This window comes from Pseudorca crassidens, chromosome 15, assembly GCF_039906515.1.
Source record: "Pseudorca crassidens isolate mPseCra1 chromosome 15, mPseCra1.hap1, whole genome shotgun sequence".
NCBI lineage: Eukaryota > Metazoa > Chordata > Mammalia > Artiodactyla > Delphinidae > Pseudorca > Pseudorca crassidens.
In genome coordinates this window covers 21,499,915-21,516,554 of record NC_090310.1, presented here as the reverse complement: position 1 = coordinate 21,516,554, position 16,640 = coordinate 21,499,915, and the positions used below count along the sequence as shown (strand labels likewise).

General features: G+C 45.8%; 1 protein-coding gene and 1 pseudogene across 3 annotated transcripts in view; one reads left to right on the top strand and one right to left on the bottom strand.

Annotated features, from left to right (window-relative positions):
- The window catches only part of LOC137207055 (von Willebrand factor A domain-containing protein 3A-like), a 47,554-nt gene that overhangs the window by 15,232 nt on the left and 15,682 nt on the right, over nucleotides 1–16,640 (top strand). For all 3 annotated transcript variants that reach the window (XR_010934922.1, XM_067706427.1, XM_067706428.1), the window contains 12 exons: nucleotides 1,812–1,937; nucleotides 2,249–2,357; nucleotides 2,569–2,634; nucleotides 4,609–4,734; nucleotides 6,380–6,515; nucleotides 6,625–6,728; nucleotides 8,393–8,473; nucleotides 8,893–8,987; nucleotides 10,450–10,569; nucleotides 14,932–15,006; nucleotides 15,185–15,329; nucleotides 15,773–15,968. Coding sequence is in view for 2 of the 3 variants with exons in the window: in XM_067706427.1 (XP_067562528.1) it covers nucleotides 1,812–1,937; nucleotides 2,249–2,357; nucleotides 2,569–2,634; nucleotides 4,609–4,734; nucleotides 6,380–6,515; nucleotides 6,625–6,728; nucleotides 8,393–8,473; nucleotides 8,893–8,987; nucleotides 10,450–10,569; nucleotides 14,932–15,006; nucleotides 15,185–15,329; nucleotides 15,773–15,968 (1,379 nt within the window). In the remaining variant the exon portion in view is untranslated. The remainder of the gene's footprint in view (nucleotides 1–1,811; nucleotides 1,938–2,248; nucleotides 2,358–2,568; nucleotides 2,635–4,608; nucleotides 4,735–6,379; nucleotides 6,516–6,624; nucleotides 6,729–8,392; nucleotides 8,474–8,892; nucleotides 8,988–10,449; nucleotides 10,570–14,931; nucleotides 15,007–15,184; nucleotides 15,330–15,772; nucleotides 15,969–16,640) is intronic.
- LOC137208282 (U6 spliceosomal RNA) lies at nucleotides 13,550–13,649 on the bottom strand (annotated as a pseudogene).

Sequence of the window (16,640 nt, the reverse complement as noted above, 5' to 3'; positions counted from 1 at the left end):
TTTTTTTTTTTTTTTGCGGTACGCGGGCCTCTCACTGTTGTGGCCTCTCCCGTTGCGGAGCACAGGCTCCGGATGCGCAGGCTCAGCGGCCATGGCTCACGGGCCCAGCCGCTCTGCGGCATGTGGGATCTTCCTGGACCGGGGCACGAACCCGCATCCCCTGCATCGGCAGGCAGACTCTCAACCACTGCGCCACCAGGGAAGCCCAACCTCATTCTTTTTAATAGCAGCATAGTATTCCACTGTGTAGATATACTGTAATTTATTTAGCTAGTCCTTTGGGAGTTTCTGGTTTGGAGGGTTTTTCGCAGGTGGGGAGAGGGAGAAGGTAAGAATTTCTGCTTACTTATGCCAGTAAATAGCTCTCTCTTTTCCATGAAGTGAATAGCCTTGATCATCCACAATGTGTTAGGCGCCATGCTTGGTACTTCACATGTACTCTCTTACTTAATATTTATAACCAACACATGGGATAGGATTACTACCCCCGTTTTGCAGATGAGCAGACTGGGACTCAGGTTAGGGAACTTTTCCAAAATGGCAGAGTCAGGATTGGATTCCAAAGCCCAGAGCGGATCCCGGGGAAAACCACATGCTTGGGTTTCTGGGACGGAGGTCCCCTTGCCCAGCACTAGCTGTAAAGAGGAGGCCTTCCGGGTAGAGGAGTGCCGGTTCAGGCAGGATTCAGGCTTTGAATCCTGGCTCTGACAGTCACTGGGGGATCTTGACAGGTCCTTTAACTCTCTTATTAGCAGAATGCGGCAAGGACAACTGTTTCTCACAGGGTTGTTGTGAAGATGAGTGAAAAATGAGTACTTGGCATGGGGCAGGTACTCAGTGGGTAAGAGTGTCTTTTACTGTGATTTCCACTCTTGTTCAACCCCCGAGCTCTGGAATGTCAGACCTGGAAGTCACCTTGAGACCGTCTAGCCAAGAGTGCCTCAACTGCAATTATTGCTGGTCTTCCCTTGTGATGTTCGTCCTATCCCTGCCACCTGAACTATTATTTACTCTGTGCTACTTGCACTATTATCGATTTTTTAAAATATCAACGCTATGTTTACTTTGACGGCAACTATCAATACCATAACTGAGAAGCCCGTATCACTTGCCGTAATTAGAAAGTCGCTATAAACATAAAGAGAATGAAAGCAGACAAAACAACGTTATTAAATTCCAGCTTGAAACCTATTGGCTAGAGAGGGCGTCAGGCCTGGGATTTGTTCTCTTTGCTTAAAAGGGAGATTCAAACATTTATAATAATGAAAGACAGACTTACTGGCAACGAGCTGAGGGGTCTTTTTTGCAGGGGGAGGTCAGACTGAAAGAGAAATGGAAAGAGAAGGGCTGTCTCACTAGTGCCACATGAGGCATTTAACCAAGAAAGCTCTGTGTTATGTCATCTTCCCTGTGGCGAGCGGTGTGCATCCCAACCCGTGTGGAATGTAGCCACACAGCCTCGCTGCCTTCTCTTCAAGCCCTCTTAGGGTTAAGGGATTAACTCTGTGCTTCAGGCTGAGGTCTGCCTCCCAGGAGCATTGAAGGGGAAAGGAGCTTAGCCCCAGACCCCCATGTAGCAGAGTCGCTAGAAGCTCAGGCCCTAGAGTCACACCTGGTTTGAAATCTCAGCGTTGCCAGCTGCTTACAGTATCACCTTGGGCAAGTCCTAACTCTGAGACTCAGTTTCCTCATCTATAAAATGGGAATAAAGGTATCCATCTCAAAGAATGATTGTTAGATTTATACCAGCTCGTACCTGTCCTGGGCCTGGCCCCTAGTAAGAGTTATTAGGTTGTTATCCTCTCCCCCAGCCTCCAGGAACTCAAGCTCTGGGTAAAGAAACTGCAGCCTGACAGAGGCAGCAATCTGCTGGAAGCCCTGAAGAAGATCTTCGCTCTGAAGGGGCTGAATTCTCTGGTGATCATAATGGGAAGCTGGTAGGTCTCCTTTCCTAAGCTGATAACATGAAGGGGTTGGAGAAAAAAACCATTGTTAGAGAAAAGACCGTCAAGACTCTTCACGTACGCTTGAGAGAAGGATTGTGTTTCCAGGCCATTTGTCCACAGATGCAGGGGCAGGGCAGCCAGGGTGGCCAGGCCTGTGGCCCACTCAGCCCTGCATCTTACACAGGTGACCTGGGACACAGGTGGTTGATTAGATTTGGTAGATGCTCCTTGGGAATTACCATTTTGCTGGGGAATGTCCTCAGGCTGAGGTGTCCCCTTCTCTTCTTCCGTCTTCTCCACAGCCCAGATCAGCCTTCTGAAATCCTGTCCGAGTACATCCAACAGTCCATCATGGGACGGGACCTCATCACCCACATCATCACCTACAAATGCGATGATCAGGTGCCCCCTGTAAGTATCGAGATTCTCCAAGGCTTCCCTTGGATTGGCTATAGTGAGCTGGGCCAGCCTTTGAGGTCCCCAAGCTGCGGACCAGAACACAGCTCTCCTTATACCTAGTTCTCCTGTTGATAAGCTCAGTTGGGAGGCTCAGACGAGGAGAAAGTTTGTTAAGGTACCGGCATTGCCCTAGTGACGGCTCACCCTGTCCCCATCCCCACAGGCTGTTCTGAAGCACCTTGCAGAAGCTCTTGGGGGCTACTACCACTGCTACAGCCCAGAGACAGAGGTAAGCCCTTGGGCCAACACACTGCCCCCTCCTCCCATCCCTGCCTGCCTCCAAGGTTGTGCCTGGGGAATCTGGGCCAGACAGGCCATGCTGTGTGTGTGCTTGCTTTCCCCCCTCCCCAACTCAGTGGGTTTACAATGGTAAAATCAGGTTAAAATGAATATGTGGGAAGAACAGAAACAACATGAAGTCACAAGAGATCCTTTTGCCGGTGTGTGTGATGAGTTGATTATACACCAGTAGAATCCTGAATCCCTATCCAGTTGCCATCAACGTGGGCCCCAGCCCACCTCTGCTCCCACCAGCGCTCTGAGTCTGAAGCAGTTGCTTCAGTTCTCTCTCCTAGATGGGCCCCACCTACTGCAGGAGACGCACAGCAATCCATTCTGAATGAGCAAGTAATTCTGTACCAATCCATCCATTAGTATCCTTGTCCCGGTTAATAATAACATCGCATACTCCGTGTCCACAATGGAGGTGACAGTTAATAGGCTGTGCCATGCCTGCTAACCTAATCGCCGTGAGCACATGAATATTTGCCTCTCACAAGTGTGTTCAAGTGTCAAAAAGTTGGACATTTCCCATGAGGGAGCCAAGGTCAGGCAACATTTTCCTTGGGCAGAACCCCTTCTTGTTACCTCATTGCCCAGACTCTAGAGGAGTCACAGACTCCAGGGGCTAGGAAAGCACAGTGAGTGAATGAAACTGGCTGGTTTAAGAGATATTTTCTGTTAAAACCTGTGAACCTCTTGGCTTATCTGTTGTTTTTCCACTCTTGGTAGAGGTATGGGTAAAACAAATTTCATTGTCTTCGTTATTATGGGCAAAACAACAGTGCAGAGGTGACAAAAAGTGACAACTGATTCTGATGGGGACACAACAGTGAGCGGTAAGGAGTGCGGTGAACGAAACAGCACTTGCCGCAGCTAAAGAGGCACCTCCGTGCAGCCCCAGCCCGGTGCTCTGTAGGAGCGTGACCACCGGTGTTGCCAGGTCTTCTGATTTTTCAACAAGAGCCAGAAACCTGGATTTTTGTATATGTGTGATTTCTTTACATTTTAAAAAAATTGCAGTGAAATTCTCATAACATAAAGTGAACAATCAGGGGACGTTAGTACATTCACAATGTTGTGCGATCACCACCTTCATCTAGCTCCAAAACATTTCCATCCCCCAGAAAGGAAACTCTGTACCTATTAAAGCAGTGACTCCCTGTTCCCCCTCCCCTGCAGCCCCACGTAACCACCAATCTGCTTTCTGTCTCTAGGGATTTACCTTTTCTGGATATTTCATATAAATGGAATCATACACCTGTCACATCCATCTTCTTTCACTTAGCATCCTGTTTTCAAGGTTCATCTATGTTGTAGCCCGTATCAGAACTTTGTTCCTTTTGCGTTGAATAATATTCCAGTTTCTGGATATACTACACTTTGTTTATCCATTCATCGGTCAATGGACATTTGAGCTGTTGTGAACTGGTATGATTATTGGTGTGCAAGTTATCTGAGTCCCTGTTTTCGATTACTGTAGGTATAAAGCTAGGAGTAGAAATGCTGGGTCAGGTAGTAATTCTGTTTAATTTCTTGAGGAGCCACCAAACAGTTCTCCACAGCAGCTGCACCATTTTACAATTCCACCCTCATCCCACAGTTCCAATTCCTCCTGCTTCCCCTCCCCACCTCCTCCTATCATTATTATTATTATTATTATTGTCATCCTAGAGGGTGTAAAGTGTTTCTTCCCATTTTTAAGGCTAGACGGCCCTTCAATTGTTTAAAAACACTGCAAGCCAATACTGTACAAATGGAACACTGACTTTCGCAGGCTCTGTCCTGCACATGGACCCCGGTTTATAACGTCCGCTTTAAAGAGCCTGCCGCTCCGCCTTAGGGATTCACGTGGCTGCCTGTCCTTTCCCACTGCCGGTAGCCAGGTGACTGCTGGATGACTGATTGCGCTCACCACCCCCAGATCTACAGCAGCCGGGAGGTGGATGAGCTGCTGGCAGAAATCCAGGAGGCCCAGAGCCTCCGGGGCCACGTGCAAGCCCTGCACCAGAGCGCCTCCTGCGAGGAGCGGACCGGCTCGATGCACGAGGTAGGTGGTGAGAGCCCCAAGCTCAGACCTTCCGCGGAGGCACGCAGCTGGCCTTGCTGTGCTCTCCTGTCTCACCTGTCGCGCAAGGGAGCGGCTGCCAGGCCTCCCACTTCCCGAAAATGGAACAAAGCGAGGCCCCGCCCCCCGCTGTCCCAACAGCTGTGAGCTGCCCAGGCCTCCGCTGGAAGGATCCTGGTGGATTTTCTATCCGAAAGATTTATTTCAGAGAAAGGCCAGCAGGCTCCTGCCACCCCTTCCCCTACCACTGCCCCTCCCTTCCCCCCAGTTTGGAGAATGATGAAAACCTCAACCACACAGGGTAGGCTGTCTTGAAGACGGTCTTCCCACCAGTATCTCATTCAGGGCAAAGGCCCTGCTTGAGGACGCTTAATTAAACACCAACAGAGTAACTCAGAAAGCTTATGGACACAATCACCGGTAAAGCTGCGTACCGAGGAGAACTGGTAATGCGTTTATAGCTTCACAGAATGAATGTATGGATTTGGGGTACCAGACGTTTTGACCTGGCTGGATGTAGTGAAAGAAACACAGCACCTAGACTGGGATTTTGAATTTTAGTTTCAGCTCTTCTACTATCTAAAACAATAACAATAAGTATTAGTATTATAATAGCTTTCATTTGCTGAGTGCTCACTATAAGATGGGCACAGTGCTTAATTCTTTAAATGCCTTATTTTATCTTTACAACCACAGTCTGCGGTAGGTATGTTATTACCCCCATTTTACAGATGAGAAAACTGAAGTTAAGAGTTTAAATAATTTGCCTGAGATCACAGAGGGAAGCTGATTAGTCTCAATTGAACCCAGGTCTGTTTGATGCCAAAACCTTGCCAGATGTTTCCCCAAATGAAACACATGTACTACTTGTAGTTTGCAAGATGATTATAAGGTGATACATAGATTAATATTCTTTTCAATGTTATGCATTTAAAGCTAGCTCATTATGGCAGAAATAGATCTTTCTAAAATTATTTAAGTACAAAAAAAGGAAGTCAAAAATTAAAATTGAAATTAACGTTAATTTCAATTAATATTATTATAATTAAAAAGATTTAATGTTATATGTTTGATTTTTTAAAATATTAAGTAAATAACAGTACAGTGGTACTCGTAGCAAAGTTCATGAAGGAGGTGCTCGAATGTCTGGAGTTTGGGAATTGCTGTTCGGTGTTTTCCTCATACGTGAGCTATCTGTGATTTAACCTCTCAGAAGCTCAGGTTTTTGGCTGTAAGTGTGGGCGAGGGCGGGTGGGCTAGATCAGGGCTCCCTAAATGATTCGGTGCAGGAGATACTTTTTAGTTCCCTGGAGCCTTATATTTGAGCCCTTGTCAAGACCACCTGTCATCTTGGAGTCCGAGGTGCTTACCTTAATGGTAAGGGTGGGAAGGCGTGAGGAGGATGGACAAGTGAAAGAGGAAGGGAGTTTCTGGGTACACCTCTCTCTTCTCCTGGAAATTCCAGAAATCTCCTGAGAAGCGGATGGGGATAGTGGGAGGGGAAGGCAGAACTGCCTTTAGTTTACCAGGTAATGTTTTAAGATGCTCCCTTGGATGGGTGGGGGAGACCGTGGACTTTCCAGCTCTAAAAGATGATGATGTAAGGATGATTTTTCATTTCGATTAGATTTCCACAGAGGTTGCAAAGAGGCCACTCACGAGTCTCTTGCCTAAACCCCCAAAGCATGAGGATCCCCTCACTATTGAGTTCCCAAACTTGGACAAGACTTCTGCAGAATGGCTAAAGACCAATAGCCTGAAAGGTAAATACCCAAAGAGGGAAGAACCCAGGACTCAGGTGACTAACGGAAAGGAATGAACCCTTTGGGGCTTCATGAGTGGTGCCCCAAACCCCACCATTTATTTTTACAGCCAAGAAGCTAAGCCTTTATCAGGTTCTGGCACCCAATGCATTCTCTCCCGTGGAGGAATTTGTGCCTATTCTCCGGAAGACAGTATCAGCAACTATCCACGAGGTAACTCAGATTCAGAGTTCTGTCCAGTCCTTTGCAGGGGAGCTCCTGCGTGGTACTTCCTTTCTGAAATGTTCAGGAAATAGAAGTCATAAGACAGAGCCCAAGGAGCAAGGGCCTGAGGGCCTGGAGTGGGATGGAGGCGTTCCACCCAGGACTCTAGAACTCTCATCAAATCTACTCTAACTGCTGTTTTTCAAAGATACGAAAATGAAACTTGGGAGACTGGGGTAAGAGGGAGTATATTGGGCACCACGGTCACCTCCTCCATGGAGGTTTTCCTCCTCCCCAATCAGAACACACTCTCTTTGTGTCCTCGCTATACCTTGTACAGACTTCTACTATCGCTCCTGTAATGCGCTAATGTGTGTATTTGTTACATGTCTAATCCCCACCAAAGTATGAGCCCTTTAAAAGAAAAAGCTCTTCTCCAACCCTCTATCCCCGATATCTAGTACAAGCAAGCACTCAGTGAATGGTGGCTGGAAGGAAGGATGGAAAGAAGAATGAAAAGGATGAATGAGCGGATGGATGGAAATGATGAATGAATAGGTAAAAGAATGGATGGATGGTTGGATGGATGTATGGATGGAAAAGTGAACAGATGGAAGGATGGAAGGGAAATTGGAAGGATGGATGACAGGATAAAATTAAAAAGATGAAAGGATGGGGACTTCCCTGGTGGTCCAGTGGTTAAGACTCTGCACTCCCAATGCAGGGGGCCCGGGTTTGATCCCTGGTCAGGGAACTAGATCCCTCATGCCACAACCAAGATCCATCACGTGGAAACAAAGGTCGCATGTGCTGCAACTAAGACCTGGGCACAGCCAAATAAATACATTAAATAAATAAATAAATATTTTTTAAAAAAGATGGAAGAATGAAAGTAAAGATTAAAGGAAGGGTGGAAGGATGGAAAAATGGAAGGACGGTATAATGGTAATGGGCAAATAGAAAGATCAGTGGAGGAACTTCCCTGGTGGTCCAGTGGTTGAGACTCTGCGCTCCCACTGCAGGGGACATGGGTTCGATCCCTGGTTGGGGAACTAGGATCCCACATGCCGCACCGTGTGGTCAAAAAAAAAAAAAAAAAAAAGAAAGAAAAAGAAAAGGAAGGAAAAGAACGATCAGTGGAAAGGCAGAAGAATGAAAGGAAAGAGAGAGTGTGGGCATGTAGAGTTCTGGCAGCCCATGGATGGATGACTAGATGGAAGGAGTGATAGGTAGAGATATGACAACTTGGTGGAGGATGAAAGAACAAAGTGAACAAACTTGATTTTCAAAGTGTCCATGAAGGCCCATCTGGGTTCCCAAACCTAAGAACTCATGGCTAGTAAGTTTTAAGGTCTCCAACTCTGCTATTACCAAACCTCCAACCATATCTTGTGGTAAAGACTCTGATGTTCAGAAGAGCCTCCTGAGAAGGGAGCTGGCTTGCTGTCAGGCACAGTTCATTCAGGGGACTGCATCCCGAAGGCCCTCTGCTGCCAGCTCCAGACAAGGCAATGGCCTGCTGTGTGGGGAAGAATCCAACCCCAGATGTGCTAAGAGCCCATTTCCCTCTCTTGCATCTCACTTGGAGAGCCCAGTGGCCAATTTACACTTAAAATCCTTCCCCACCTGTGCTTCTGTTCACCTGCTCCCCTCCTGGCCACACCTGAGCGCAGAAGGCAATGGTACAGTTTGAATGGCATGATGGGACAATGAAGAATATTCACGTGGACCTGCCCTTCCTGTATGAGTACCAGGTCAGTGGTGGGTCCCATTAGTCAGAATATGGGGTGCGGGGAGGGAGATGGGTGGAATGTGGAGGCACCAAGCCACTGACTGAACTCCCTCTTATAAACAGAGACTGTACTCCACCCACAGGCCCCTGTGGGACTTTCTCCACCTCCTCCCCAGGCAGGGACCTGGATCAAAAGCCTCTGATCCTTTGGGTCCACATTTACCTCCTCCCCATCTGAGGCATGAAATACTTTGACTCTTCCCTTCCTCATCCTGTGGCAGACTCGTCCATGCTTTAACGGAATGTCTGTACTGCCTGGATACCCATGGCCTTGACACACCATTCCCAGAAACCAAGTGGGGTACACCCCCTTCCCCCCAGACCCCTTAATCGGCCATGCTCTGCGCAGTTGCTCACTGTGTGTGGCACATGAGTTTGCAGAAGCAGCTCAGCAGAGCTATGCGGATGTATGAGAGACGGATCGAGTGGCTCTCCTTGGCCAGCAGAAGAATCTGGGGCACTGTCTGCGAAAAAAGGTACCTTCCCCCAGTAGTGTTCTTGTCCTTCATGGGTGTCATGTGTGACACAGCACTCAACCAACTCATGAATTCCCTGTTGGTAGCATCAGAAGCCATCATTTAGATTAAGGATCAGTAATCACTCAGCAGAACCCCTGGAGGGAAAAGTCACCACCATCATCCCCAACATCAACAAGCATCACTCAATATCAACAATGTCACTCAGGAATCTTTCTGTTAAAAAGCAACAGAAACTAAGTGCAAATTGACTTAAACAAATCAGGGAAGTCTGGTTAAGGTAACTGAAAATTCTAGACTAGATTTGATAGCTGTCTTCAGGCACAGCTTGATCCAGAGGTTCATGCATGTCAGGAATCTCTCTCCATCCCTCAGCTCTGTTTTCCTCTCTGTTCGCTTTGTCTTCAGGCTGGCTTTCCCCTCCAGGTGGCAAGATAGCCGCCCAAAGCTCCCAACTTCCTTCCTTCCAGTTTAGCACTCCCAGGGCTGGGGGCAAGGGTCCATCCTTGAGCTATTCACTAGGGCCAAGAGGGTTTGATGTTCTGATTGCCTGGGGTCAAATGTCCACTCTTAAAGCTTGGGCTGGCGTCAGCTCTACTCAACTCAAATGGACTGTTAGAGACAGAGGTATTCCCCCTCCTCGCCCCCCAAAAATCAAGATGTTGCTGTGAGAAGAGGTAATGGATGCTGAGTAGGCAGAAACAATAGGTATCCAAAATATCATTATCGCTTCCATACCTTACTTGATGCCTTGCCACCTACCAAGTATTATGCTTTGTACTACTATTCATCTATTATATCATTTACTTCTCAAAGCAACCCTATGAAGTCTCATTATAAATAGTTTATAGTTAAATATGCCAAGGATCAGAGAGGTATTGCGACTTGCCTAAGGCCACACAGGAAGTGGGACTTGAACCAAGGCCTTCTGACTCTCTATCCAGTGGATTTTCTTTTGCTATCCATAGCTGTCTCAAAATGAGAATGGGAGGGGGGAGGAGATGGGACTATAAGATTTGAAGTAATAAAAGGAGAAGGCTGAATAGCACTAGAGATCTTAAAACAGAGAGAGAAAATAATGATACATTTCCCCAGAGGCCCCAGTTATGCCTAATTCCCCATCTAACTTGCTTAGCTTGTTTCTGTTTTCCCTTCATAGACCCCAACCTATAATAATATTGAATACTAGTAATTTAAAACAAGGAAATGTACGAAATCATTATATGCAGCCCTGCCCTTAAACCATCTCTACCACGAGGCTTTATACCATGATAGACCCTCCTGGAGAGAAGGTTCTACTGTTGTAAACCCGCCTGTGTTGACTTCAGACCATGGAGATTTGGCCAGCTATGAATTTGGCATGCAGAACTCCCCTGGAAAAAACGTTAAATAGTAAAATGGAACAAAATAAACATTATCTGAGAGGTTCGGTTCTCCTCTTAAAGCTTGTGTTTCTTTTTAGGGTGGTTATACTGCTCGATATCTCTGTGACCAATTCCATGTACATTATTCATATCCAGCACTCCCTGAGACTTCTGCTGGAGGAGCAGCTGTCCAACAAGGACTGCTTCAACATCATCGCGTACGTTCCCGCTTCCTGCTTCCCGCTTCCTGCTTCCCGCTTCCCGTGGTGGGGAGGGCGTGTGCACTCGGATGCCATCCCTGGGCTGAGGCTCCTGGCAGGACAACAGATGTATGGGCACCCAGCATCCTAGGAGGGCCGTCAGTTTATCTGATTTGAATGATCTTGTTTGGGGCATTGAATAATTAAATGGTTGCAGGACAGTCCCACTGGGGCGAAGGTGATAAGCGGACCCAAAACACACTGCTTGATCAGCCAGGATAAAGTAACTCAGCCCATTGCCCCATTTGGCTACCAAGCTGATAAACACAAAAGAGAAAAAGAAGGGCCCCCAGGCTTGGCTCCTAGCTCAGTTCTAGCAAGCCACAGTATTTCAAGCATTCAGAATTCCAATTATAAATTTTAATTATACATAGATATATCAATATAATTTTTGTATATAGTTATATGTTGTGTATTATATATAGCTATATAGAATTAAATTATACAGTTATATATAAAACTATATGATTTAATTATATATAAAACTATATATTTAAATTATATATAAGTATATATAGTATAAATTAAAACTATATAACTATTTAAATTATATATTTTATATATAAATTTTAAATATAAATAAACTAAAATTTAAAATGTAAATATTCAATATATAACAAGTGTTTAACTACATATACATTTAAATTATATATGACTATATATAATACTATATATATTTGTTATACTTCTGTCTACATAGTTACTTATATTTTTAATCTATAATTATATATAATTTAAATATATGTATAGTTATATATATACATTTTTTAATTAATTTTATTTTTGGCTGCATTGGGTCTTCGTTGCTGTGTGCGGGCTTTCTTTAGTTGTGGCGTGTGGGCTTTCTCTAGTTGCGGCGAGCAGGGGCTACTCTTCATTGCCATGTGCGGGCTTCTCATTGCAGTGGCTTCTTTTGTTGTAGAGCACAGGCTCTAGGCACGCAGGCTCAGTAGTTGTGGCTCGTGGGCTCTAGAGGGCAGGCTCAGGAGTTGTGGCGCACAGGCTTAGTTGCTCCGCGGCACGTGGGATCTTCCTGTGCCCCTGCATTGGCAGGGAGATTCTTAACCACTGCGCCAGGGATATATATATTTATATATATATATATTTATTTATATATTTTATAAATATATATGTAAATATATATTATACATATAAAATATTTATGTATATTTTTATACATATAAAAATATATAAATATATATTTTTTTATACAACTTCACATGAAATAGGAAGTGTTCTAAACCTAATAAGTCAGCAGTTAATATTATATATTAAACTGTACCAGGGTCTAATCTTTCCCTAATAAATTCTACAGAAAAAATGCTTAGAGAAGCATTTTGAACAATATTTTCATTCATTCATCCATCCATCCATTCATTCATTCAACGAACTTTTATTGAAAGGCTGCCATGCACCGTCACTATGCCAGGCATTAGGGATACAGAAGTTAAAACACACAATACCTATCCTCAAGGAATTTATGGCCTAGTAGTAGGAGACAGGTGTGTCAAAATATAAGTGCTATTAAATGTTTTCTGAAGAAATAAGTAAAAGGGAGGATATGGGACTTTGAGGGCTCAAAGGCAGGGTCAGTCTATTCCACCTGGGTAGAGTAAGGTCAGGAAATCTTCACAGAGGAAGTGACCCTTTAGCTGAGTCTTGACAAATGAGTAAGTGTTTGCCTAGCGCATGGGAGTGATGGAGGAAATGGGGAGAAAGGGCGTTCCAGGTGTAGGGAACAGAATAAGCAGAGGCACAGGGGTGTGACGGATGTACTACAGAACACTGGGAACTGTCAGTGTGAATAGTTCAGTGTGACTAAGGGGTGAGAGGGAGAGACTGGGCATGACCAGAAAACAAAATAAAACACCAGGGGATGGAGGCTTTATATAGGAGTTTTTATACTCTAGGACATATAGGTATTGAAGGATTTTAAGCAAGAGTAATAATCTCGAAACACTCGAGCTACCAGGGGAAGGATGGACTGAAAGGATGCGATACTGGTGGGGAGACCAGTTAGACCACTGCAGGGGTAGAGGGGGTTTGAGCCAAGGCAGTGGGAATGAAAGACGGGGAGGCCTGTGAGGGGTGCGCGGGAGTTAGAATCTACAGAATGCAGTCACTGTTTGGCTGTAGGGGATGAGGGAATGGTGAGGAGAGGATGTGCCAGGTGGAGCAGAGCTTGGAAGATAAGCATATAGAGTTTGAGGTCCTCAGGAGTCTGGGGATTCTCCTGTTAGGAGCTCTAGCCAAGAAAGACGGGTTTGCGAGCCATCAGCATTTTGGTTGAAGACATGGGAGGGCAAGAATTACACCTGTGGAGACGTGAAGGGGGAGAGATGACAACCAAGGACAGAACTTGGGAAGAACTGCCATTTGGAGTGTGGGCAGAGACAGGGAACCGCCAAAGAAACAAGAGAGGAACAGCCAGAAAGGCAGGAGGAAAACCAGGAGAGAAAGGTGTTTACCCTTTCCCAAAGGAAAAAAAACAGAGTTAGAGCCTGCAGAAGCAAAGAAGGAAGGGGAAGAATGCAGGAATCCACTGAATCTGGCAGTAGCGCTCCCTGATAGGAAAACAATGAGATATAATGTTTCTGCAATTCATTTTGGCAAGTATTTAAAAGATTGATAATACCCAGTGCTGATGATAATCTGGTGAAAAGGGCACTCTTGGAAAGTACTGGTGGAAGTGTAATTTGGTATAGCCCTTGTATTAAATGTTTTTATTCCAGTATAGTTGATTTACAATGTTGTGTTAGTTTCAGGTGTAGAGCAAAGTGATTCAGTTTCGTATATATATATATGTATATATATATTCTTTTTCAGATTCTTTTCTCTTATAGGTTATTACAAAATATTGAGTATAGTTCCCCATGCTAGACAGTAAGTCCTTGTTGATTATCTATTTTATATATAGTAGTGTGTATCTGTTGATCGCAAACTCCTACTAATTTATTGCGTGTCAACCTTGTTCAGGGACCATGCTAATCTTCTTGGTATCGTTCCAATTTTAGTATATGTGCTGCTGAAGCAAGCACTAAATCTTTTAAGTGTATGTTCTTTGTTCCTTCGATTAAGCCTTTCAGTGCAGAGTTCTAATGGTTGGCAAACCTGGAAAAAAGCAAGAGGAAATTGGTAAAATAATCCTGACAATAGAATTCTATTCTATGGAATAGAATAGAATATGCAACTATGCATATTTTAAAATATGTATTTATTTTAAATACATTTTAAATACATTAAAAAATATGTATTTGTCTGCGCCGGCTCTTAGTTGCAGCCCGCGGGATCTTTTAGTTGTGGCACGCAGGATCTAGTTCCCTGACCAGGGATCGAACCCGGGCCCCCTGCATTGGGAGCATGGAGTCTTAGCCACTGGACCACCAGGGAAGTCCTACACTTTTTTTTTTTTTTAAATCCGAAAGAATATAGAACAAAGAGTTAACAGAAATTGGGGGGAGGGGGATAAAATTGGAGGAATTTTCACTCTTTGTATATTGTTAGAATTTTTATCCAACTGAAATAGAGATATTTCCATGGGAGGGGGAAAGGAGGTCCTTGTTAATATTTATCAGAGAACTGGGGAAGAAGCTTAACTGCAGGGGGTTAAGAAGCAGAAGATGAGGAGGACGTGGTAACACTGTTTTTCTAGGGAGCATGTCTGTGAGGGGGAAGAGGAAAGAGAGAGAAGTAGCTGGTAGACGAAGAAGTTATATTTAAGAGAGGCGATGGGGAAGACGGAAGTAGACGCTGGGCATGTGTGTGGGAGAGAGGTCACTGTGGGACAAGGTCTCAGAAGAGATTGGTGGTGGTGAAGTCAATAGCCCAGGTGGAGGAATCGCTCTTGAACCAGAGAGGGGACATCTTTTCCTTGATAAAGGGGATAAATCCTCTTCTCAAAGATGTAAGTTCTGTCTTATAGGGAAAATGAGCTGATACATATACAAAAGAAAAGCTATAGTGCAGATGGAGAGTGAAGAATGTGTTGTGAGGATGAATCAGAGCTAAAAAGGGAGAAACGACTTCTTCCCTGGGGGTGAGGAAGTTCACACCGAGAAGGGCGTGACCCTCATTCAGGAGGGAAGTCTGGCCAAACTGGTGCTGGCTGTGTCTCCACTGAGGGCACAGCTCTGCTCCCACCGTGAATGTGCTGAGACGTGTCATGACCAGCAAGGAGATCTTGTGGCTGGCCCAGGCCAGTGGCATCCTAAAATTTTGGGGGTGTAATCAAAATCTTGCCCCCTTAAAATCCTGGGGAGCCCAAAGAGCTGGGGCATGGATTTCCCCCCTAAGAACAAGCCCTCTTTCCTTTTTTCCAAGGTTTGGAAGCACCATTGAAAGCTGGAGGCCCGAGATGGTTGCCGCGAGCCATAGCAACTTACAAAGCGCCTGGCGGTAGGTGACCTGCTGGGTCTGACGTCAGCCTCCCCTGTGCTATTATTTTCTGGGCCCCCTCCCCCGAAAGTAGCTCTCTCTAGAATCTTTGCCATCCGAGGGACTCAGGCATAAATCAGGAAACAAGCGCCTTCCATTCCCCGCCCTCCCCCTCAGCATGGCCCTCCCTGCCCCCCAGGTGGGTCCTGAGCCTGCAGTGTCAAGGCAGCAGGAATGTCCTCAGCGCCCTGCGGAAGGCTGTGGAAGTGGACTTCAAGGACAAAGACAAACAGCAATCACAGGGCATCTACCTCTTCACCGGGGGCATCCCTGACCAGGACATGGTGGGTAGGCCACGTCCTGGGCATCCCTTATCCTTTGCGACCCCACATCTTCCGCTAGGTGGACGCCTAGCAACTGGTTTCTCCAGCATGATTTTTCCAGTCTGGACTTTATCATGCCAAAGGATCACCTGGAGATGTTGTTCAAATGCAGATGTTGTTAGACCTGGTTCCGAAGGGGCCTGAGAGTCTGCATCTCTAACAAGCTTCCACGGGACGTCGAGGATACTGGTCTAGGATCTCACGCCCAGATCCCCGGCCAGGCCCTATTAAGATAGTAAGAGAAATGGTGACCCAGGCTCTTTCACCTTTCCATCCTCAGTGCCACATACTTACTAGACCAGGTACACAGTAGGTCCTCAAGAAAGCAATTAGGCTGAATTAACCCGAGATCAGCGGCTTGGAGAGCCCTCAGATGTGGGCCCCTCCTCCCTGTCTCCGCACAGGCCATGCTCAGCGCCTACGTGGCCGAGGCCCGTGTGGGCTGTGACTTACAGCTGAACGTGTGTCTCTTCTACGTGGGCGAGTCACAGATGGACACCACGCCCCCTGCCTGCTATGCCAGCCGCAGTGACACGGCCGCCGCCTACCGGGAGTTCACCCGGGCTGCTGGGGGCCGCTTCCACTGGTTTGGAGACACAGGTGCGTAAGAGTTGGCTGAACTCTCCACATCTTTCTTTCCAGACAGTTGTCTCAGTGCCAATATAGCTCCCTATGCTATAGACATATTCCAGGAAAGTGGTATGTGAAAATCACATTTGCAAATGTAAAATTACTGTTCTGGAGATGGATGGTGGCGATGGCTGCAAGGAAGTGTAAATATACTTAATGTTGCTGAACTGTACGCTTAAAAATGGTTACAATGGTACATTTTATGTTATGTATATCTTCCCATAATTGTTTTAAAGTGAAAAAGAAAAAAAGTAAAACACTTAAAAATATTTTAGGGCTTCCCTGGTGGCGCAGTGGTTGAGCGTCCACCTGCCGATGCAGGGGACACGGGTTCGTGCCCCGGTCCGGGAGGATCCCACATGCCACGGAGTGGCTGGGCCCGTGAGCCATGGCCGCTGAGCCTGTGCGTCTGGAGCCTGTGCTCTGCAATGGGAGAGGCCACAACAGTGAGAGGCCCGCATACCAGAAAAAAAAAAAAAAAATTATATATATATATATATATATTTTAGAATGTCGGGGCTGGAAGGGGCCCTAAAGGTCCCTTAGTTTAGCGTTTCTCAAAAGGTGATATGTTCGCAGCAGGTGGTTGGCAAGATAGTTGTACACGGAACACAAAGCAACAATTTTTGGCCATAGCTGTAG